At 47.2% G+C, this 24,337-nt stretch overlaps 1 protein-coding gene across 19 annotated transcripts in view; it reads left to right on the plus strand.

Moving 5' to 3' along the window:
- The window catches only part of CCDC7 (coiled-coil domain containing 7), a 502,159-nt gene that overhangs the window by 401,366 nt on the left and 76,456 nt on the right, over nucleotides 1-24,337 (plus strand). For 14 of the 19 annotated variants that reach the window (XM_063922082.1, XM_063922092.1, XM_063922099.1 and 11 more), the window contains one exon: nucleotides 23,411-23,482. The exons of the other annotated variants lie outside the window; for them this stretch is intronic. In XM_063922082.1, the coding sequence (XP_063778152.1) occupies nucleotides 23,411-23,482 (72 nt within the window). The remainder of the gene's footprint in view (nucleotides 1-23,410; nucleotides 23,483-24,337) is intronic. 19 annotated transcript variants of the gene reach the window in all.

The following is a 24,337-nucleotide window of genomic DNA, read 5'->3' on the forward strand; positions in this document are numbered from 1 at the left end:
TCAAGTCACTCCCCAACAGAGAAAGGCACCGACCTTTCAACCGCAGCCTTTTCGCTCCTACAAAAATAAGAGAGCAAAGGGCTTGTCGTACCTGCCACGAGGCAGAGGAAGAGGGAAGAGACACCAACAGGCAGCTCCTTCCCAGGAACAGAAGCCCTCCCCGGCTCCTGCAAAAACCTCAGCATGACGCTGGGGCCTCTCAAGCGGACTCGGGGACAGTGGGGGGCCGTCTCAAAAATTACAGCGCGCAGTGGGCTCACTCGCAGGTAGACCCCTGGATCCTGCAGATAATATCTCAGGGGTACAGGTTGGAATTAGAGACGGATCCTCCTCATCGTTTCCTGAAGTCTGCCTTACCAACCGTCTCTTCCGAAAGGGAGAGGGTGTTGGAAGCCATTCACAAGCTGTACGCTCAGCAGGTGATAGTCAAAGTACCCCTATTACAACAAGGAAAGGGGTATTATTCCACTCTATTTGTGGTACCGAAGCCGGATGGCTCGGTAAGGCCTATTCTAAATCTGAAGTCCTTGAACCTCTACATAAAAAAGTTCAAGTTCAAGATGGAGTCACTCAGAGCAGTGATAGCGAACCTGGAAGAAGGGGACTTTATGGTATCCTTGGACATCAAGGATGCGTATCTACACGTTCCGATTTACCCCGCACACCAGGGGTACCTCAGGTTCATTGTTCAAAACTGTCACTATCAGTTTCAGACGCTGCCGTTCGGATTGTCCACGGCGCCTCGGGTCTTTACCAAGGTAATGGCCGAGATGATGATTCTTCTTCGAAGAAAAGGCGTATTAGTTATCCCATACTTGGACGATCTCCTAATAAGGGCAAGGTCCAGAGAACAGCTGGAGACAGCTTTAGCACTATCTCAAGAGGTGCTAAGACAACACGGGTGGATTCTGAATATTCCAAAATCCCATTTAATCCCGACAACTCGTCTGCTGTTCCTAGGAATGATTCTGGACACGGTTCAGAAAAAGGTTTTCCTTCCAGAGGAAAAAGCCAAGGAGTTATCCGATCTGGTCAGGAACCTCCTAAAACCAGGAAAAGTGTCAGTACATCAATGCACAAGAGTCCTGGGAAAAATGGTGGCTTCTTACGAAGCAATTCCATTCGGCAGATTCCATGCAAGAATATTCCAAAGGGATCTGTTGGACAAATGGTCAGGGTCGCATCTGCAGATGCACCTGCGAATAACCCTGTCACCAAAGACAAGGGTGTCACTTCTGTGGTGGTTGCAGAAGGCTCACCTATTAGAAGGCCGCAGATTCGGCATTCAGGATTGGATCCTGGTGACCACGGACGCCAGCCTGAGAGGCTGGGGAGCAGTCACACAAGGAAGAAACTTCCAGGGAGTATGGACGAGTCTGGAAAAGTCTCTTCACATAAACATTCTGGAACTAAGAGCAATCTACAATGCTCTAAGCCAGGCGGAACTTCTCCTGCAAGGAAAGCCGGTGTTGATTCAGTCGGACAACATCACGGCGGTCGCCCATGTAAACAGGCAGGGCGGCACAAGAAGCAGGAGTGCAATGGCAGAAGCTGCCAAGATTCTTCGCTGGGCGGAGAATCACGTGATAGCACTGTCAGCAGTGTTCATCCCGGGCGTGGACAACTGGGAAGCAGACTTCCTCAGCAGACACGATCTTCATCCGGGAGAGTGGGGTCTACATCCAGAAGTCTTCAACATGTTAATAGACCGTTGGGAAAGACCAATTGTAGACATGATGGCGTCTCGCCTCAACAAGAAACTGGACAAATATTGCGCCAGGTCAAGAGATCCACAGGCAATAGCTGTGGACGCACTGGTAACTCCTTGGGTGTACCAGTCAGTGTATGTGTTTCCTCCTCTGCCGCTCATACCAAAGGTATTGAAGATCATACGGCAAAGAAGAGTAAGAACAATACTAGTGGTTCCGGATTGGCCGAGAAGGACTTGGTATCCGGAACTTCAAGAGATGCTCACGGACGAACCGTGGCCTCTACCTCTGAGAAGGGACCTGCTACAGCAGGGTCCCTGTCTTTTTCAAGACTTACCGCGGCTGCGTTTGACGGCATGGCGGTTGAACGCCAGATCCTAAAAGGGAAAGGCATTCCAGAAGAAGTCATTCCTACCTTGATTAAGGCACGGAAGGAAGTCACCGTGAAACATTATCACCGCATTTGGCGAAAATATGTAGCGTGGTGCGAGGATCGGAGGGTTCCGACGGAGGAATTCCAACTGGGTCGTTTCCTACATTTCCTGCAATCAGGATTATCTATGGGTCTCAAATTGGGATCCATTAAGGTTCAAATTTCGGCCCTGTCAATATTCTTCCAAAAAGAATTGGCCTCTGTCCCTGAGGTCCAGACTTTTGTCAAGGGAGTACTGCATATACAGCCTCCTGTGGTGCCTCCGGTGGCACCGTGGGATCTAAATGTAGTTTTAGATTTCCTCAAATCCCATTGGTTTGAACCATTGAAAAAGGTGGATTTGAAATATCTCACATTGAAAGTGACTATGTTACTAGCCCTGGCCTCTGCCAGGAGAGTATCTGAATTGGCGGCTTTATCTTATAAAAGTCCTTATCTAATCTTCCATTCGGATAGGGCAGAACTGCGGACTCGTCCGCATTTTCTCCCTAAAGTGGTATCAGCATTTCATCTGAACCAACCTATTGTGGTGCCTGCGGCCACTAGCGACTTGGAGGACTCCAAGTTGTTGGACGTTGTCAGAGCCTTAAAAATATACATTGCAAGGACGGCTGGAGTCAGAAAATCTGACTCGCTGTTTATATTGTATGCACCCAACAAGTTGGGCGCACCTGCTTCTAAGCAGTCGATTGCTCGTTGGATTTGTAACACAATTCAACTTGCACATTCTGTGGCAGGCCTGCCACAGCCTAAAACTGTAAAAGCCCACTCCACAAGGAAGGTGGGCTCATCTTGGGCGGCTGCCCGAGGGGTCTCGGCATTACAACTCTGCCGAGCAGCTACGTGGTCGGGGGAGAACACGTTTGTAAAATTTTACAAATTTGATACCCTGGCAAAGGAGGACCTGGAGTTCTCTCATTCGGTGCTGCAGAGTCATCCGCACTCTCCCGCCCGTTTGGGAGCTTTGGTATAATCCCCATGGTCCTTTCAGGAACCCCAGCATCCACTTAGGACGATAGAGAAAATAAGAATTTACTTACCGATAATTCTATTTCTCGGAGTCCGTAGTGGATGCTGGGCGCCCATCCCAAGTGCGGATTATCTGCAATACTTGTACATAGTTATTGTTAACTAATTCGGGTTATTGTTAAGGAGCCATCTTTAAGAGGCCCTTTCTGTTGTCATACTGTTAACTGGGTTTAGATCACAAGTTGTACGGTGTGATTGGTGTGGCTGGTATGAGTCTTACCCGGGATTCAAAATTCCTCCCTTATTGTGTACGCTCGTCCGGGCACAGTACCTAACTGGAGTCTGGAGGAGGGTCATAGGGGGAGGAGCCAGTGCACACCACCTGACCTAGTAAAGCTTTACTTTTTTGTGCCCTGTCTCCTGCGGAGCCGCTATTCCCCATGGTCCTTTCAGGAACCCCAGCATCCACTACGGACTCCGAGAAATAGAATTATCGGTAAGTAAATTCTTATTATTAACCTCAAAAACCATAATTTAAACTCATTTTCAGTCTATTCTGAATACCTCACACCTCACAATATTATTTTTAGTCCTAAAATTTGCACCGAGGTCGCTGTGTGAGTAAGATAAGCGACCCTAGTGGCCGACACAAACACCGGGCCCATCTAGGAGTGGCACTGCAGTGTCACGCAGGATGTCCCTTCCAAAAAACCCTCCCCAAACAGCACATGACGCAAAGAAAAAAAGAGGCGCAATGAGGTAGCTGTGTGAGTAAGATTAGCGACCCTAGTGGCCGACACAAACACCGGGCCCATCTAGGAGTGGCACTGCAGTGTCACGCAGGATGTCCCTTCCAAAAAACCCTCTCCAAACAGCACATGACGCAAAGAAAAAAAGAGGCGCAATGAGGTAGCTGACTGTGTGAGTAAGATTAGCGACCCTAGTGGCCGACACAAACACCGGGCCCATCTAGGAGTGGCACTGCAGTGTCACGCAGGATGTCCCTTCCAAAAAACCCTCCCCAATCAGCACATGATGCAAAGAAAAAGAAAAGAAAAAAGAGGTGCAAGATGGAATTGTCCTTGGGCCCTCCCACCCACCCTTATGTTGTATAAACAAAACAGGACATGCACACTTTAACCAACCCATCATTTCAGTGACAGGGTCTGCCACACGACTGTGACTGATATGACGGGTTGGTTTGGACCCCCCCCAAAAAAGAAGCAATTAATCTCTCCTTGCACAAACTGGCTCTACAGAGGCAAGATGTCCACCTCATCTTCACCCTCCGATATATCACCGTGTACATCCCCCTCCTCACAGATTATCAATTCGTCCCCACTGGAATCCACCATCTCAGCTCCCTGTGTACTTTGTGGAGGCAATTGCTGCTGGTCAATGTCTCCGCGGAGGAATTGATTATAATTCATTTTAATGAACATCATCTTCTCCACATTTTCTGGATGTAACCTCGTACGCCGATTGCTGACAAGGTGAGCGGCGGCACTAAACACTCTTTCGGAGTACACACTTGTGGGAGGGCAACTTAGGTAGAATAAAGCCAGTTTGTGCAAGGGCCTCCAAATTGCCTCTTTTTCCTGCCAGTATAAGTACGGACTGTGTGACGTGCCTACTTGGATGCGGTCACTCATATAATCCTCCACCATTCTATCAATGTTGAGAGAATCATATGCAGTGACAGTAGACGACATGTCCGTAATCGTTGTCAGGTCCTTCAGTCCGGACCAGATGTCAGCATCAGCAGTCGCTCCAGACTGCCCTGCATCACCGCCAGCGGGTGGGCTCGGAATTCTGAGCCTTTTCCTCGCACCCCCAGTTGCGGGAGAATGTGAAGGAGGAGATGTTGACAGGTCGCGTTCCGCTTGACTTGACAATTTTGTCACCAGCAGGTCTTTGCACCCCAGCAGACTTGTGTCTGCCGGAAAGAGAGATCCAAGGTAGGCTTTAAATCTAGGATCGAGCACGGTGGCCAAAATGTAGTGCTCTGATTTCAACAGATTGACCACCCGTGAATCCTTGTTAAGCGAATTAAGGGCTGCATCCACAAGTCCCACATGCCTAGCGGAATCGCTCCCTTTTAGCTCCTTCTTCAATGCCTCCAGCTTCTTCTGCAAAAGCCTGATGAGGGGAATGACCTGACTCAGGCTGGCAGTGTCTGAACTGACTTCACGTGTGGCAAGTTCAAAGGGCATCAGAACCTTGCACAACGTTGAAATCATTCTCCACTGCACTTGAGACAGGTGCATTCCACCTCCTATATCGTGCTCAATTGTATAGGCTTGAATGGCCTTTTGCTGCTCCTCCAACCTCTGAAGCATATAGAGGGTTGAATTCCACCTCGTTACCACTTCTTGCTTCAGATGATGGCAGGGCAGGTTCAGTAGTTTTTGGTGGTGCTCCAGTCTTCTGTACGTGGTGCCTGTACGCCGAAAGTGTCCCGCAATTTTTCTGGCCACCGACAGCATCTCTTGCACGCCCCTGTCGTTTTTTTAAAAATTCTGCACCACCAAATTCAAGGTATGTGCAAAACATGGGACGTGCTGGAATTTGCCCATATTTAATGCACACACAATATTGCTGGCGTTGTCCGATGCCACAAATCCACAGGAGAGTCCAATTGGGGTAAGCCATTCCGCGATGATCTTCCTCAGTTGCCGTAAGAGGTTTTCAGCTGTGTGCGTATTCTGGAAAGCGGTGATACAAAGCGTAGCCTGCCTAGGAAAGAGTTGGCGTTTGCGAGATGCTGCTACTGGTGCCGCCGCTGCTGTTCTTGCGGCGGGAGTCCATACATCTACCCAGTGGGCTGTCACAGTCATATAGTCCTGACCCTGCCCTGCTCCACTTGTCCACATGTCCGTGGTTAAGTGGACATTGGGTACAACTGCATTTTTTAGGACACTGGTGAGTCTTTTTCTGACGTCCGTGTACATTCTCGGTATCGCCTGCCTAGAGAAGTGGAACCTAGATGGTATTTGGTAACGGGGGCACACTGCCTCAATAAATTGACTAGTTCCCTGTGAACTAACGGCGGATACCGGACGCACGTCTAACACCAACATAGTTGACAAGGCCTCAGTTATCCGCTTTGCAGTAGGATGACAGCTGTGATATTTCATCTTCCTCGCAAAGGACTGTTGAACAGTCAATTGCTTACTGGAAGTAGTACAAGTGGGCTTACGACTTCCCCTCTGGGATGACCATCGACTCCCAGCGGCAACAACAGCAGCGCCAGCAGCAGTAGGCGTTACACGCAAGGATGCATCGGAGGAATCCCAGGCAGGAGAGGACTCGTCAGAATTGCCAGTGACATGGCCTGCAGGACTATTGGCATTCCTGGGGAAGGAGGAAATTGACACTGAGGGAGTTGGTGGGGTGGTTTGCGTGAGCTTGGTTACAAGAGGAAGGGATTTACTGGTCAGTGGACTGCTTCCGCTGTCACCCAAAGTTTTTGAACTTGTCACTGACTTATTATGAATGCGCTGCAGGTGACGTATAAGGGAGGATGTTCCGAGGTGGTTAACGTCCTTACCCCTACTTATTACAGCTTGACAAAGGGAACACACGGCTTGACACCTGTTGTCCGCATTTCTGGTGAAATACCTCCACACCGAAGAGCTGATTTTTTTTGGTATTTTCACCTGGCATGTCAACGGCCATATTCCTCCCACGGACAACAGGTGTCTCCCCGGGTGCCTGACTTAAACAAACCACCTCACCATCAGAATCCTCCTGGTCAATTTCCTCCCCAGCGCCAGCAACACCCATATCCTCCTCATCCTGGTGTACTTCAACACTGACATCTTCAATCTGACTATCAGGAACTGGACTGCGGGTGCTCCTTCCAGCACTTGCAGGGGGCGTGCAAATGGTGGAAGGCGCATGCTCTTCACGTCCAGTGTTGGGAAGGTCAGGCATCGCAACCGACACAATTGGACTCTCCTTGTGGATTTGGGATTTCGAAGAATGCACAGTTCTTTGCTGTGCTGCTTTTGCCAGCTTGAGTCTTTTCATTTTTCTAGCGAGAGGCTGAGTGCTTCCATCCTCATGTGAAGCTGAACCACTAGCCATGAACATAGGCCAGGGCCTCAGCCGTTCCTTGCCACTCCGTGTGGTAAATGGCATATTGGCAAGTTTACGCTTCTCCTCCGACAATTTTATTTTAGGTTTTGGAGTCCTTTTTTTTCTGATATTTGGTGTTTTGGATTTGACATGCTCTGTACTATGACATTGGGCATCGGCCTTGGCAGACGACGTTGCTGGCATTTCATCGTCTCGGCCATGACTAGTGGCAGCAGCTTCAGCACGAGGTGGAAGTGGATCTTGATCTTTCCCTAATTTTGGAACCTCAACATTTTTGTTCTCCATATTTTAATAGGCACAACTAAAAGGCACCTCAGGTAAACAATGGAGATGGATACTAGTATACAATTATGGACTGCCTGCCGACTGCAGACACAGAGGTAGCCACAGCCGTGAACTACCGTACTGTACTGTGTCTGCAGCTAATATAGACTGGTTGATAAAGAGAAGATGTCTATGTAACTATGTATGTATAAAGAAGACTGAAAAAAATCCACGGTTAGGTGGTATACAATTATGGACGGACTGCCTGCCGAGTGCAGACACAGAGGTAGCCACAGCCGTGAACTACCGTACTGTACTGTGTCTGCAGCTAATATAGACTGGTTGATAAAGAGAAGATGTCTATGTAACTATGTATGTATAAAGAAGAATGAAAAAAATCCACGGTTAGGTGGTATTACAATTATGGACGGACTGCCTGCCGAGTGCAGAGACACAGAGGTAGCCACAGCCGTGAACTACCGTACTGTGTCTGCTGCGACTGGATGATAAATGATATAAAAAATATATATATATATCACTACTGCAGCCGGACAGGTATATATTATATATTATATAATGACGGACCTGCTGGACACTGTCTGTCAGCAGAATGAGTTTTATTTTTATAGAATAAAAAAAAAAAAAACACACAAGTGAAGTCACACGACGAGTGTTTAACTTTTTCAGGCAATCACAATATAAGTATACTACTAACTATACTGGTGGTCAGTGTGGTCAGGTCACTGGTCAGTCACACTGGCAGTGGCACTCCTGCAGCAAAAGTGTGCACTGTTTAATTTTAATATAATATGTACTCCTGGCTCCTGCTATAACCTATAACTGGCACTGCAGTAGTGCTCCCCAGTCTCCCCCACAATTATAAGCTGTGTGAGCTGAGCAGTCAGACAGATATATATAATATTATATATAGATAATAGATGATGCAGCACACTGGCCTGAGCCTGAGCAGTGCACACAGATATGGTATGTGACTGACTGAGTCACTGTGTGTATCGCTTTTTTCAGGCAGAGAACGGATATATTAAATAAACTGCACTGTGTGTCTGGTGGTCACTCACTATATAATATATTATGTACTCCTGGCTCCTGCTATAACCTATAACTGGCACTGCAGTAGTGCTCCCCAGTCTCCCCCACAATTATAAGCTGTGTGAGCTGAGCAGTCAGACAGATATATATAATATTATATATAGATAATAGATGATGCAGCACACTGGCCTGAGCCTGAGCAGTGCACACAGATATGGTATGTGACTGACTGAGTCACTGTGTGTATCGCTTTTTTCAGGCAGAGAACGGATATATTAAATAAACTGCACTGTGTGTCTGGTGGTCACTCACTATATAATATATTATGTACTCCTGGCTCCTGCTATAACCTATAACTGGCACTGCAGTAGTGCTCCCCAGTCTCCCCCACAATTATAAGCTGTGTGAGCTGAGCAGTCAGACAGATATATATAATATTATATATAGATAATAGATGATGCAGCACACTGGCCTGAGCCTGAGCAGTGCACACAGATATGGTATGTGACTGACTGAGTCACTGTGTGTATCGCTTTTTTCAGGCAGAGAACGGATATATTAAATAAACTGCACTGTGTGTCTGGTGGTCACTCACTATATAATATATTATGTACTCCTGGCTCCTGCTATAACCTATAACTGGCACTGCAGTAGTGCTCCCCAGTCTCCCCCACAATTATAAGCTGTGTGAGCTGAGCAGTCAGACAGATATATATAATATTATATATAGATAATAGATGATCCAGCACACTGGCCTGAGCCTGAGCAGTGCACACAGATATGGTATGTGACTGAGTCACTGTGTGCTGTGTATCGCTTTTTTCAGGCAGAGAACGGATTATAAAGTAAACTGCACTGTCCTCACTAGTAAACTCTCTCCACTCAGTCTCTACACTTCTACAGTAACAGTACTCCTCCTAGTCAGCTCCAGTAAATCTCTCTCAGTCTCTTATAATCTAAATGGAGAGGACGCCAGCCACGTCCTCTCCCTATCAATCTCAATGCACGTGTGAAAATGGCGGCGACGCGCGGCTCCTTATATAGAATCCGAGTCTCGCGATAGAATCCGAGCCTCGCGAGAATCCGACAGCGTCATGATGACGTTCGGGCGCGCTCGGGTTAACCGAGCAAGGCGGGAAGATCCGAGTCGCTCGGACCCGTGAAAAAAAACATGAAGTTCTGGCGGGTTCGGATTCAGAGAAACCGAACCCGCTCATCTCTACCTTACACGTGGATTTTGTACACAGCTCTATGGAGTCATTATTTAAGGGAGCCAGTATTCAGTTTCTCTGTTCTTTGCATCTCAGACAAAGCAGCATGCTCAGGATCACACATACAGTATAAATTGGGCCATGCTAAGGTCTTGAAAACAAGGCTGCAACAGGTGATTTATTTGGATGCTAAAGTAAAAAAGAGATTATGCCAAGATTAAAGAAAAGTCACAATTTTAACATGATTAAATGTGACCTAGATGAGGGGTGAGCAATTAAATAAACAACAGAGTTTTTTGTTGTGTTCCAACTAGACATGTGCGCAGGCACTTTTCGTGTTTTGGTTTTGAATCTGGATCCTCACTCATGTTTTGGATCTGGATTGGTTTTGCCAAAACCACCCTTTCGGGTTTTGGTTTTGGTTTTGGATATGGATGATTTTTTTGTGGGGAAAACCACAAAAACAGCTAAAATCACAGAATTTTGTGGTAAATTTGATCCTACGGTATTATTAACCTCAATAACATTCATTTCCACTCATTTCCAGTCTATTCTGAACACCTGACAATATTGTTTTTAGGCCAAAAGGTTGCACCGAGGTAGCTGGATGACTTTGCTAAGCGACTCAAGTGGGCGACACAAACACCTGGCCCATCTAGGAGTGGCACTGCAGTGGCAGACAGGATGGCAGATTTAAAAAATAGGCCCCAAACAGCACATCATACAAAGAGAAAAAGAGGTGCAATGAGGTAGCTGGAAGGCTAAGCTAAGCGGGCAACAGTATACCTGCACCATGGGAGTTACGGGAGGAATGGTCACCGGCACTGGTTCTTGGTGCTGCAAAACGCGGGGGCGGCATACGGGACCCTCCGTGGGGGGACCTGCTATAGCCCCTGGGTCTTTTCAGCTCAAAGACCCTGGGGACAGGCAAATAGAACTACACTAAACTGCCTGGCCCCTGGGTCTTTTCAGTTCAAAGACCCTGGGGACAGGAAAATAGAACTACACTAAAGTCTATTTACACAGCTGCTGGCGTATCACAAAGACCTGTGATAGCGGGTTGCTGGATGTCTCATGCCATCCATACCTGAGCGATTCAACTTCAATAGGGCCTTGGGGGTGATATGCCCCTGGTCACTACGGTGACCCTCCTCAAACACATTCAAGACAGTGCATGCGTGTTGTGTGACTCTCTCAAGGAAATAGGCACTATTAATGCTAGGATTCTAAGCACAGTGTGGAGTCTCTCCCTTTCTCAGGGGAGTGGCTCTTTGGGGTTGAATTAGATAAATGGATTTCTAAGGTCACTGCAGGGAAGTCCACATTTCTACCCTCAGGTGCCCCGCCAGCTAGGCATTCCTACCCGGGCCGTCCAACCAGTCCTTTCGGACCACCAGGTTCAGATCAAGAGTCAGAGGTGCCTCCAATGCGGCACGAGGCACCAGAGGTAAGTCAAGAAAACCAGCTGCTGCTGTTTTCCAGGAACCAAGCACCAGTGCAGCTTCCACGAAAGCCTCAGCATGACAGTGCTTCCCCACCTCGACCTCGAGGTGGGAGCTCGTCTGTACCACTTCAGCTGCATCTGGGACAGATCCTGCCAGGATACTTGGGTAAGGGACCTCATTTCCCAGGGCTACAAATTGGAGTTCGAGAGCGCTCCTCGCCAACGATTTTTCAAATCAGACTTACTAGCTTTTGAGGATATACGGGTTACGCTGCAACAGGCTATCCTAAAGTTGGTTCAGTCCAAGGTCATTGTTCCAGTACCACTGCTACAGCAGGGAGAGGGCTACTACTCCATCCTGTTTGTGGTGCTGAAACCGGACGGTTTGGTAGGGCCCATTCTGAATCTGAAATCCTTGAACCCTTACCTCAAGGTTTTTAAGTTCAAGATCGAATCTTTGAGAGCAGTGATTGTGGGCCTGGAGGAACGGGAGTTCCTGGTCTCTCTGGATATAAAATTTGCTTATCTCCATATCCCTATTTGGCCACCTCTCCAGACCAACCTGCGGTTTGCCCTGCTGAACGATCACTACCAGTTCCAGGCCCTACCCTACTGCCTATCCACAGCCCCGAGGGTATTCACCAAGGTGATGGCAGAGATGATGTTCCAACTCTGGGTCCAGGGGGTCAATATTGTCCCTTATCTGGACGATCTCTTGATAAAGGCATGATCCAGGGAACTTTTATTGTGCCATATAGACCGCAGTATCCAACTTTTGTCACACCATGGGTGGATCCTCAATTTCCAGAAGTCCCACTTGGAGCCAGCCCAGCAGCTCCTGTTCCTGGGAATGTGGCTGGATACTGTGGCCCAGAAAGTGTTCCTCCCAGAGGATAACGCAAAAACACTTCAGGAGATGTTGCGAATAGTCCTACGGCCTACTCGGATATCCATTCATCTTTGCATAAAGTTGTTGGGAAAGATGGTAGCTTCCTACGAAGCCATTCAGTATGGAAGGTTCCATGCCAGAACTTTTCAACTGGAACTCCTGAGCAAATGGTCCAGATCACATCTTCAAATGCACCGGATAATTTGGCTGTCACCTCAGGCCAGGATCTCCCTCCTGTGGTGGCCACAGTCCTCCAACCTACTGGAAGGCCGCAGTTTTGGGATTCTGGATTGGATCCTCCTCACGACAGATGCTGAGGAGCTGTCACCCAAGGGGCTCAGTTCCAGGGCAGATGGTCAACCCACGAAGCCCTTCTTCCAATCAAAGTTCTAGAACTTTGGGCGATCTACAATTCTCTGCTTCAAGCCTCTCCTCAGGTATTGGGCGATTCAAGTTCAGTCGGACAACGCCTCGGCAGTGGCTTACATAAATCGACAAGGAGGGACAAAAAGCAGAGCCTGTATGAGAGAGGTGTCAAAAATACTCCTCTCGTTAGAAAGAAATGCAAAAGCAATGTCTGCCATCTTCATTCTGGGGTTGGACAACTGGGTAGCGGACTTCCTCAGTCGCCACGATCTCCACCCGGGAGAGTGGGGTCTCCACCAACAGGTGTTTCAACAGATCATCGACTTGTGGGGCTGGCCACAGATATAAATGATGGCTTCTCAACTCAACAAGAAGCTTTACTGGTATTGCTCAAGATCCAGGGACCCTCAGGCGAGGGCAATAGATGCGCTGACGTCTCCTTGGCGTTATAGGTTGGTTTACCTGTTTCCTCTGATTCCGTTGCTCCGGAGGGTGCTCAAACAAATCAGGAATCAAGAGTCCAGGCAATTCTGATTGCCCCAGATTGGCCTCGAAGGGCGTGGTACGCAGGTCTTCTGGACATGTCCATGACAGACACTTGGCCTCTGCCACTGAGAAAAGATCTTTAGCAATAGGGACCGTTCGTCTACTCTGACTTAAGGCAACTTCGGCAGCTTGGAAGTTGAGCGGAGCATCCTATCTCACAAAGGCCTTTCCAAGAGGGTTATTGCAACCATGGTTCAGGCCAGAAAACCTGGAATGTCAAAACACTATCATCATATCTGGAGTAGATATGTCTCCTGGTGCGAGGAATGCACAAATCCACCAGCAGAGTTCCACTTAGGGCGTCTCTTACATTTCCTGCAAGCTGGTGTGGATAAGGGCTTACATCTGGGTTCCCTTAAGGTCCAGATTTCAGCTCTCTCAATTTTCTTCCAGAAGAAGTTGCCAGTGTTGCCAGAAGTTCAGACCTTCTTGCAAGGAGTTCTCCACATACAACCTCCATTTGTTCCGCCCACGGTACCCTGGGACTTGAATGTGGTATTGGAATTTCTATAGTCCTCCTGGTTTGAACCTTTGATGATGGTAGAAGACAAGTACCTCACGTGGAAGACGGTGATGTTGCTGGCCCTGGCTTCTGCTAGGCGTATCTCAGAATTGGAGGTCATATCGTGTAAAAGTCCCTACTTGGTCTTTTATGAGGACAGAAATGAGCTCAGGACTAGACAACAGTTTCTGCCGAAGGTTGTCTCTGCATTGCACTTGAATCAATTGATTGTAGTCCCGTCAAGTTCTGGTACTGTACATCTGCTACTCTGGAATCGTTGGATGCCATGAGGGCCTTGAAGATCTATGTCAAGAGAACGGCTCGGATCAGAAAGATGGATTCCTTGTTCATGCTGTATGATGAACAGAAAAAGAGTTGCCCTGCTTCTAAGCAGTCCATTGCTCGTTGGATTAGGTTGACTATCCAACAGGCCTATGTGTCGGCAGCCTTGCCTGTTCCACAGTCTCTGAGGGCCCACTCTACAAGATCAGTGGGGTCTTCCTGGGCGTCTGCCCGTGGTGTCTCAGCCTTGCAACTATGCCGAGCTGCTACTTGGTCGGGGAAGAACACCTTTGTGAAGTTCTACAAGTTTGATAACCTGGCCAATGAGGATACCCAGTTTTGGCAGGCAGTACTGCAGTCGTCTCCACACGCTCCCGCCAGTTCTGGATGCTTTGGCACATTCCCATCGTATTAAGTGAACCACAGTATCCCTTATGGATGCCAGAGAAAATGGGATTTTAATACCTACCAGTAAATTCCTTTCTCGTAGTCCATAAGGGATACTGGGCGCCCACCTCTGTGCGTTGACTTCTTTGCAGGTTTTTCTTTTTCAAAATCTACCTGTTCAGCTGTTGCTGTTTTGTTACCAGCCGTTGCTGGTTGTTTTATGTTATGGTGTGCTGGTGTGTGAATCGCACCACTAGTTGTTCTGTTCCTTCTCTCAAGTATGTCCTTTCTCCTTATAACTGCCTGTGGGAGGGAGCATAGAGGGGAGGAGCCAGCACACCCAGTTGAAGAAATTTAAAGTGCACTGGCTCCTTTGGACCCCTTCTATAACCCATCATATTAAGTGAACCCCAGTATCCCTTGTGGACTACGAGAAATGGATTTACTGGTAGGTATTAAAATCCAGTTTTCAGTCTTTTACATCTGTCGTTTCTACAAACAGCATGTCTAAAAATAAGTCTGTGTGTACTGCTTGTAAGGCTAGGTTTACACCTTCCTCACAGGACCCAATGCTCTCTACTTTCACAGGGTAGTAACTCACAGGAACCTGAGTGGGTGGAATCATTTAAGAGAATGATTTCTAATATAAACTCTGAATTAGCCACGGCAAAACAAGAAAGACAGACTTTAAAACAGTCCATGTATACTTTCATGTTTGCTGCTGCTGACCACAGACAGGCTCCTCAGCCCAATCTGGTGGTATCACTCACATAAACAGACTCTCCCCCAGATCTTACAATCTGACTCTGATACTGAGGTCCCAGAGTTAGATGAGGGTGAATTATTGGTGGATGAGAGGATTCCCTGTCCCCGGGAGTGGAGGCCCTGATTTATGCTATCAGGGAGGTCCAACACATCCCAGATAAGGAAACAGAACCAGAAGAGGAATTGTTTTTCTAATGTGAAACCCAAATTCTCTGCTACCTTCCCTGTTTCAAAGGAATTAAATTCCCTTTCTAAAGAAGTGTGGACAAATCCTGACAAAAATTTTTATTACTCCTAAACGAGTTCTAAATTCCTTTCCCTTCCCTATCGAGGATAGAAAGGTTTGGGAAAACCCACCAATGGTGGATACTTCTGTGTCTAGGCTGTCCCGTAAGCTGGTGCTACCTGTGCCATGGGCTACTGTATCTCTCTCACCCTACTGACCATAAAATTGAAACTACACTCAAGTCAATTTATACGGCCACGGGTGTAGCCCAACGCCCTACTATAGCTTGCGGCTGGATTTCTAGAGCCATGGTAAAATGGTCTGATAATATTATAACAGGGCTTTATACACTACCTCAGGATGAGATAGTTACACTACTACAACATATCCAAGATGCTGCAAACTTCATGAGTGAGACTGTTAAGCCTGACCTGAAGTATCTGAGAGGAGGTAGTTCCTGAAATTCCAGCTGGAATCCTTGGGATATGAGATCCCTCACCCAAGGATCCCGGCAGGACTCTGCACAAATGTGGGCAAGGTGTTGAAGGCGAGCACCTACCTGAAAGTCACCTTGATGCTGGGGTCAACTGTCACGCGGAGGGCTTTGAAGAGGATCCGGAGGTCTGGTCCGAAGTTCCAGCAGCCGCTGGTTTACAGGACTTACCATGAGTTCCTCTAGCAGCATTGGAGGCACCTCTGGCTCTGCCTCTGTACCTGGCCACACAAAAGGACTGCATAGAGGGTCCAGGATAGGGACGCCTAGTCGGAGGCATCGCAGACGGCAGATATGTAGACTTACCTGCCTTTGCCTGAGATATCCACTTGTTCAGTTCATCCCCAAACAAGACATCTCCTGTAAAAGGAAGGTTCTCAACCAATTCTTGGAGTCAGCATCTGACGACCATTGCAGTAGCCACAGGGCTCTGCGAGCCGAAACCGCCATAGCAGTGGTTTGTCCGTGAATTATACTTAAATTTTAACAGCTTCACCTGTAGCAAAAGTTACATTACACGAGGCCATTCAAAAGCTGCTCTCGTCAGGGGTTATTGTCCCAGTACTTCCTCTGCTACACACAAAGGGATTTTACTCAAGCATCTTTGTAGTTCCGAAACCAGACGGCTCTGTACGGACAATCTTGAACCTCAAATCCCTGAACCCTTATCTGCGGATGTTCAAATTCAAGATGTAATCCTTATGGGCAGTGATATCAGGACTGGAGGACGGGGGAGTTTCTGGTCTCCCTGGATATCAGGATGCGTACCTGCATATCCCTATATGGCCTCCTCATCAAGTGTACCTTTGATTCACTGTACTGGACCAACATTTCCAGTTTCAGGCCTTGCCCTTTGGTCTCTCCACAGCACCATGGGTATTCACGTAAGTCATGGCAGAGATGATGCGAGTCAACATAATCCCATACCTGGACGACCTCCTGATAAAGGTGTTACAACAACTGGTTCGCCGGTGGGGTTGTCCACAGATAGACATGATGGCTTCTCGTCTCAACAGGAAGCTCAGTTGTTACTGCTCCAGAATAAGGGACCCGCAGGCGACTGTGGTGGACGCCCTGACAACTCAGTGGTCTTACCAGTTCGTGTATCTGTATCCTCCGATTCATCTCATTCCAAGAGTTCTAAAAAGACTCAAAAAGGAAAGAGTTCAGGCAATTCTGATTGCCCCAGATTGGCCTTGACAGGCCTGGTATGCGGACCTCCTGGCAATGTCTCTGGAGGAACCCTGGCCTCTGCCGTTGGTCAAGGACCTTTTTCAGCAAGGACCGTTTGTCTATCCAGACTTACTGCAGCTACGTTTGACGGCTTGGAGGTTGAGAGGGAGATTTTAACAAGAAAGGGTCTCCCATCCAAGGTTGTTTCCACTATGGTCCAGGCCCGGAAAATGGTCACATCTAAGCATTACCACTGTATCTGGAAGAAATATGTCTCATGGTGCGAGGGTAGAAAATATCCTCCTGCGGAGTTTCGTTTTGGCCATTTTCTACTTTTCCTGCAAGCAGGCGTGGATAAAGGTCTACGGTTAGGCTCTCTCAAAGTTCAGATTTCGGCTCTCAATTTTCTTCCAGAAACAACTAGCGCTGTTACCAGAAGTACAGACCTTCTTGAAGGGTGTTCTGCATATCCAACCACCCTTTGTTCCTCCCACGGCTCCATGGGATCTCAGTGTGGTCTTGGCTTTTCTGCAGTCGGACTGGTTTGAACCCTTACATAAAGTGGACGTGAAATATCTGACATGGAAGACAATCATGTTGCTGGCTTTAGCCTCTGCAAGACATGTATCGGAATTGGGGGCCTTAACCTATAAGAGCCCGTACTTGATTTTTTTATGAGGACAGGGCGAAGCTCAGGACTCGCCCTCAGTTTTTGCCAAAGGTTGTGTCGGCTTTTCGCGTAAATCAACCAATTGTGGTTCCAGTGTTGGCCGACACTTCTGTTGCTCCAAAGTCCCTGGACGTAGTGAGGGCTTTGAAAATTTACGTCAAGAGGACTGCTCGTCATAGAAAATATGACTCACTTTTTGTCCTTTATGATGCGACTAAGATTAGTCGTCCTGCTTCTAAGCAGTCAATTGCTCTTTGGCTCAGGTTGACCATTCAACAAGCCTATACTTCGGCAGCGGCAAGTTCTATTCAGGCCCACTCCACAAGGTTGGTGGGTTCTTCCTGGGTGGCTGCCCAGGGTGTCTCAGCCTTACAGTTGTGCTGTGCGGCTACTTGGTCTGGTTCGAATACTTTTGTAAAATTCTATCGGTTCGACACCTTGGCCAGAGTTGACCTGAAGTTTCGGTCAGACGGTTTTGCAGGGGTCTCGGCACTCTCCCACCTGTTCTGGGAGCTTTGGGACTTCCCCACAGTACTAAAGTACATTCCCTAGTATCCACTAGGACGTTAGAGAAAATAGGAATTTAATACCTACCGGTAACTCCTTTTCTCGTAGTGGATATTACAGGGCGCCCGCCTCAGTACTTCGTTTTCCTGCTTGCTAGGTTGTAAGTGTTCTTGGTTGGGTCTGCTGTTGCTTTCCCTGTTCCATGTTTGGTTAGCATTGCTATCCTTGTTATAGTTAGCGTTGCTTTCCTCTGTTCTGGTTAGCTCTGCTATCTTTGTTTATTGTGTGTTGGTTCGTTACCTCACCACTTTTGTGTTTTATCCTTCCCTCTCAGTATGTCCGTCTCCTCGTGCAGTTTTCCTAAACTGTGTCTACAGGAGGGGCATAGAGGGGAGGAGCCAGCACACACTATTCATTTATTAAAGTGCCAGGCTCCAATGGACCCGGTCTATACCCCACGGTACTAAAGTACATTCCCCAGTATCCACTACGGACTACAAGAAAAGGAATTACCGGTAGGTATTAAATTCCTATTTTCCCTTTACCCCTGTGGGCCATTCCAACCCTGCTCCTCCTATGTGGCAGGATCCATGGCAGGGAGCAGCTCCTCAAGTAATCAGACCATGCCTCGTCATTGATTCTTGAGCATAAGTACTTCTGGTTTGCTTATGGCCGCAGGAGGTAACCAAAGGGGGCCTAGTTTTTCTACTCAAGTTTGTGTTTATTCTTATTGTTGTGTTGAGCCAGCGCGGTTCTAAATTTAATATGCCTATAGCAGCGGTTACCAACCCGTCGCTTGCGAGCGACGTGTAGCTCACAGTCGCAATCCGGGTTGCTCGACCCGTGCTGACTGCTGCCGCTGCCCAACTTCAGGGGGATCGGCAATTGACTGGCCAGTCCGTAGCGCTCCCCCGTAGTGGAGGAGACAGACGCTAGAGGTCATACTTGACCTCTAGCGTTTGTCAGGCAGTACAGCGCTATAGCTACCCGGAAGTACTGGGAGCGCTCAGCGCTGGCGCTCCTGGCACTTCCATTACACCCCTGTAATGAACATCACACCCCTGGCAACAAGACCCCTGACAACAAGCATGACATGCAAAGCATTACTCCCCTGACAATGAGCATGACACGCAGAGCATTACACCCCTGGCAACAAGCATGACACTCAGAGCATTACACCCCTGACAATGAGCATGACACGCAGAGCATTACACCCTTGGCAATGATCATGACATGTAGAGCATTACACCCCTGGCAACAAGCATGACACGCAGAGCATTACACCCCTGACACCAAGCATGACACGCAGAGCATTACACCCCTGACATCAAGCATGACACGCAGAGCATTACACCCCTGGCAACGAGCATGACATGCAGAGCATTACACCCCTGTAATGAGCATTACACCCCTGGCAACAAGACCCCTGACAACAAGCATGACATGCAGAGTATTACACCCCTGGCAATGAGCATGACACGCAGAGCATTACACCCCTGGCAACGAACATTACACCACTGGCAACAAGACCCCTGGCCATGAGCATGACATCCTTAGCAACAAGCATGGAACCCAGAGCATGAAACCCATGGCAATGAGCATGAGAACCCTGACAACAAGCAGGTAATTTTAAATTAATTAGAAGCCTTACTGTGGGGCATAATGTGTAATGGGCATTACAGTGTGTGGCATAATGTCTAACGGGCATTGCGGTGTGTGATATAATGTGTAATGGGCATTGCGGTGTGTGGCATAATGTATAATGGGCATTGCGATGTGTGATATAATGTGTAATGGGCTTTACGGTGTGTGGCATTGCGGTGTGTGATATAATGTGTAATGGGCATTACGGTGTGTGGCATAATGTATTACAGGCATTGCGGTGTGTGGCATAATGTATCACGGGCATTCCAGTGTGTCGCATAATGTGTCAAGGGCATTACGGTATGTGGAGTAATGTGCCAGAAGCACTGCGGTATGTGGCATAATGTGTAACGGGCATTACGTGTGTGGCATATTGTGTAAGTGGCATTAAGGTGTGTGGTATAATGTGTCACGGGCATTGCGGTGTGTAGCATAATGTGTAATGGGCATTACCATAAGGAGGAAAAATGACAAATGATGTAACGGGCATAAATCAGGATTTTTTTTCCTGTGGTGGCCAATATCTTGGTGTGCAGGTTGCATAACTGGGGTATAAAGTTGTCTTTTCCTGCAATACCACACCCCTTGCAGTGTGGCCACACCCTCTTTTTGGAGCATGCACGCCCATGGCCCGCGCTAATTCTTTATTTTTAATATAGCAATGGGAGGGGCACCAGAAACTTTGATGGCAGGAGGGTGCAAAATTTATAGCTACGCCACTGCCCACGAGTCCAGTCTTAACACTGAGAGAGCGCCAGCAACCATTCAAGTACAGCATTTTTTTTAAACAGGAGGTTTCATTTTTCTTGAGTAGCTCACATCCCAATTAAGGTTGGAGACCATTGGTCTATAGTATATATTGGCGATTGGGCTGAGCTTATCTAAACCTCAGGCACATGTGAACCTTGGGGCCCGATACAGCTGTCCCCCTTTGTACCCTCCTCTTGCCATTCCTCTATTAAATACACTGGCAGATAACACCTTCACCATACAGCATAAGACTATCCCAATATTTGTCCTGTTCAAAGGCATAGCCTGTCGCAAAGTAAGTCTTGTACATTTGTATACTGTGCTATACGTCATAATTATTGTCTTACAGTGCAACTAGGGAGGCCAATCCCGGGCCATTTTTTCAATCCCGGGTATCGGGATTGAAAAATGGTAAATCCCGGGATACCCGGGATTGGCTTTCAACTGTGTCCGGCCATCCCCCACGCCACGCCCCACCTCTCCCCACCAGCCCCACAGAAATAAATAAACTTACAAGACTACAGGGCCAGATGGCAGGGGAGTGCAGGGGGAGCCGGCTGGTGAAGTCCGCTGTACATTCCGGCTCTGCGGCTGCTGATAGCGCAGCGTGACCTCACAGTCACATGTCACGCTGCGCAGGGGGAGCTAGGAGGAGGGGATTGGCCTTCCTAAGTACAACAAATGTTCTTTCTTCTGGTATTTTGTCACACTGATAATGTTACCGGAGAAAGGATACAATATGTATTAAGTACAGAATATTATCTGAATATACAGTACATATATTGTTAGTCCCTATCAGTTTAGGTCAGGATACAAAGCCCTGTGTGTTCTATGCTCAGTAAAAACTATATACTGTAAATGCAATAGACATTATGAATCCCTAACCACCACTGTCACAGTCCACTTCTAATATTCCAATAGCGAAAAAACAGATTATAGAAAAATAAAAACCAGCAAAACCCCACCCCCCAAAAAAAAACCTCAAAAACTATAGTCTGCTACAGTCTGTCCCTGTGTTATGCTCTTAGAGAGTGTATTCTTTATAAGTAATAGCTAGTCCATGGACGAGAAACACAGAATCGAGTTGATAAATATATATGTCTATACATCCCATAAATTCAGTAATAATAATAATAATAATAATAATAATAATAATATAATTATAATAGAATGCTGCAGTATATCTGGCTGGCAATGTCACTTGTAGTTGAATTCGGGCCTCTTTTTCATGGTAGAAATATGCGGAAAGGATAATATCTGACATTGTCATCATGATTGTTAGCCTGTATTCAGGCTATTATTTCTGCCTGCCATTTCTTTTTTTATATTGTGGGGCATATTTATGAAAGAATATTTGTGGAGGGTATTTCTAAAGTATGGATCTCCTGAATGTAAAAAAGCAGGTCCGCAGCAGATATGCTGTACCCGATATATGCCGCAGTTCAACCATTTCCAATCGTAAACTGTTAGTTTTACCATGCTCCAGAATGCAAATGATTACGGAACTTGGCCCTAGTAGCTAATACCATCTTCAGCATATGCAATCACTTTTCTTCTTACTGATCGTCGGGACAGGCTCTATAGGTCTCTCCAGGCTGCTCTGTGGCTGTTTTCTAGGCTGGGATGACATCCTGCAAGCCAAATGCACGTTCTACTGTGGAGTGATGGTGCCTTCCCTAGGCTTTGCTCCCTGATCAGCAGCAACACTCGCCCACCCCTACGGCCTGCTTATCGGAGCCCATATCCCCGCAACTCAGAAATAATACATTTAGGAAAATAAAAATTCTTTATTGGCGCAAACTGTGGTGATGAGAAATCTTTATGCTCAGAGGCATGCCACAAATATGTACATATAATAAAACTATAGGGGTTGTGTCTGTACATAGCAATGTTTTTATGAGAAATATACTTCTAAGGACTGTTTTATGAAATATGGAGACGGAAAAAAAAAATCAGAATCTTTGTCTGTTCATTCCGGCTTAATGCAAACATTACTGGATGAATTTGGATCGCATTTTCACTATTGTATTACTTAATGACCGAGAAAGAAACTGAGGTATGTATGATCTCAATGTGACATCAGTGAGAGGAGCAACAAAGGAAAACACAGATGCTTGACACTCGGCGCACTAAAAGTTGGTGATTATGCAACAGAATCTGACTTAAAGTGACTGCTCTGCAGAGGAACATAATTAAGGTGGAGATTATAGTGGGATGTGGCGCAGGTGAGACTGTGTTTATACCACATATATCTCTTATCCCCAACAATTCTAATTTTCATTTCATACGCCTGCAGTTTCCTGTAAGTGTCTGCATCTCTATGACAATCAACAAGTCACAGGAGCAATTGCTCATGGCTTCAGGCGTAGATCCCAGGACCAGCTACTTCTCTCATGGGCAGCTTTACGTGGCTTGCTCATGAGTTAGTAGCCCCAAGCATCTTTTTGTGTTAATCTCTGAAGGAAAAACTGCAAATATTGGTTAGAAAGAAATTTTGTGATCAATATCTACAATATAAAACAGGCCTGGCCAACCTGTGGCTCTCCAGCTGTTGTGAAACTACGCATCCCAGCATCCCCTTCCACAGTTCTAGCATTTTCTAATAGCAAAGCTGTGGCAGGGCATGCTGGGACTTATAGTTTTACAACAGCTGGAAAGCCACAGGTTTGACAGGCCTAATATAAAATATACATCACAATATAAGATGGCACTATTGTCTTTGTAAAATTAGTTCTGCTGAGCAATAACAGACATCCATGCAAGCGAAGCCACGGGCAAACACTAGTATTAAATACGCTGCTCTGTCTTTGATGGATCGTGAATTCCAGCCCATACCATATTGCGTGCCTGGTGTATGTATAATTGTAATAAACAGCAATGTAAATTAGAATGTGTTCATATAAATAACAAATTGATCCCTCTGAAACTTACACAACAGCTAATTTTCCACCCTAGTACTATAATTACCAGGATGTTGCAATTTCAGCCAGGAGCCAGTGATGCTTTTTCTCTGATCTTATCTATCTTAGACAGAGCAGCAGTGTCAGCCTCATACTTATGAACTGGTCCACGCAAAGAGCCTGAAAACAAGGATACAACAGGTGAATTAGTTGGATGTTAAAATGAAAGGAAAGAAAAGAAAATATACCAAGATTTAAGGGGGTCATTCCGAGTTGATAGTAGCTGTGCTAAATTTAGCACAGCTACGATCAGGCACTCCGACATGCGGGGGGATGCCCCGCATGTCAGTAACGCCCCCCCCCCCCCCTGCAGAAATGCAAAAGCATCGCACAGCGGTGATGCTTTTGCATCTCAGGAGTAACTCCCGGCCAGTGCAGCTCCTGCGGCCAGCTGGGAGAACCTCTTCGCTGCCCCGGATCGCAGCGGCTGCGTGCTACTTCACGCAGCCGCTGCGGCCTGCCCCCCCAACGGTCGGCCACACCAGCGAAGCCTGGACCGCGCCCCTTAAACGGCGACTTAACACTGCCATCCAGCCCCCTCCCGCCCAGCGACCGCCTCTGCCTCAAAGGTGATTGTTAGGTAACGACTGCCTTCGGCCATCTGGCATGCATCGGCGCACTGCAGCGCTGGCGCATGCGCAGTTCCGACCCAATCGCTGCGCTGCGATAAACTGCAGCGAGCGATCGGGTCGGAATGACCCACATAGTCAAAATGACTAATATGGTGGAAGGGGTGGCGTGGAGTGGGGGACAGTGAAATAACCAGCAAGTTTTTTGTTACATTTCAAAAACCCTTCTTAGAAACGAGACAGCAACAGAAATGCTGAGCACTGGAGCGATTTCTATCGTGCGTCTCCCTACAGATCAGTTCTTTATATCCCAATTAGAATTGGGTACAAAGGACCTAATTCAGCTTCATTTGCAGTTTAAGGAATAAAAAAAGGTGGGCGCTAGTGTATTAACTTGGAGACACTTAAAACAACCTCACACACTTAT

Source organism: Pseudophryne corroboree, chromosome 5, assembly GCF_028390025.1.
Source record: "Pseudophryne corroboree isolate aPseCor3 chromosome 5, aPseCor3.hap2, whole genome shotgun sequence".
In the NCBI taxonomy this organism is placed as follows: domain Eukaryota; kingdom Metazoa; phylum Chordata; class Amphibia; order Anura; family Myobatrachidae; genus Pseudophryne; species Pseudophryne corroboree.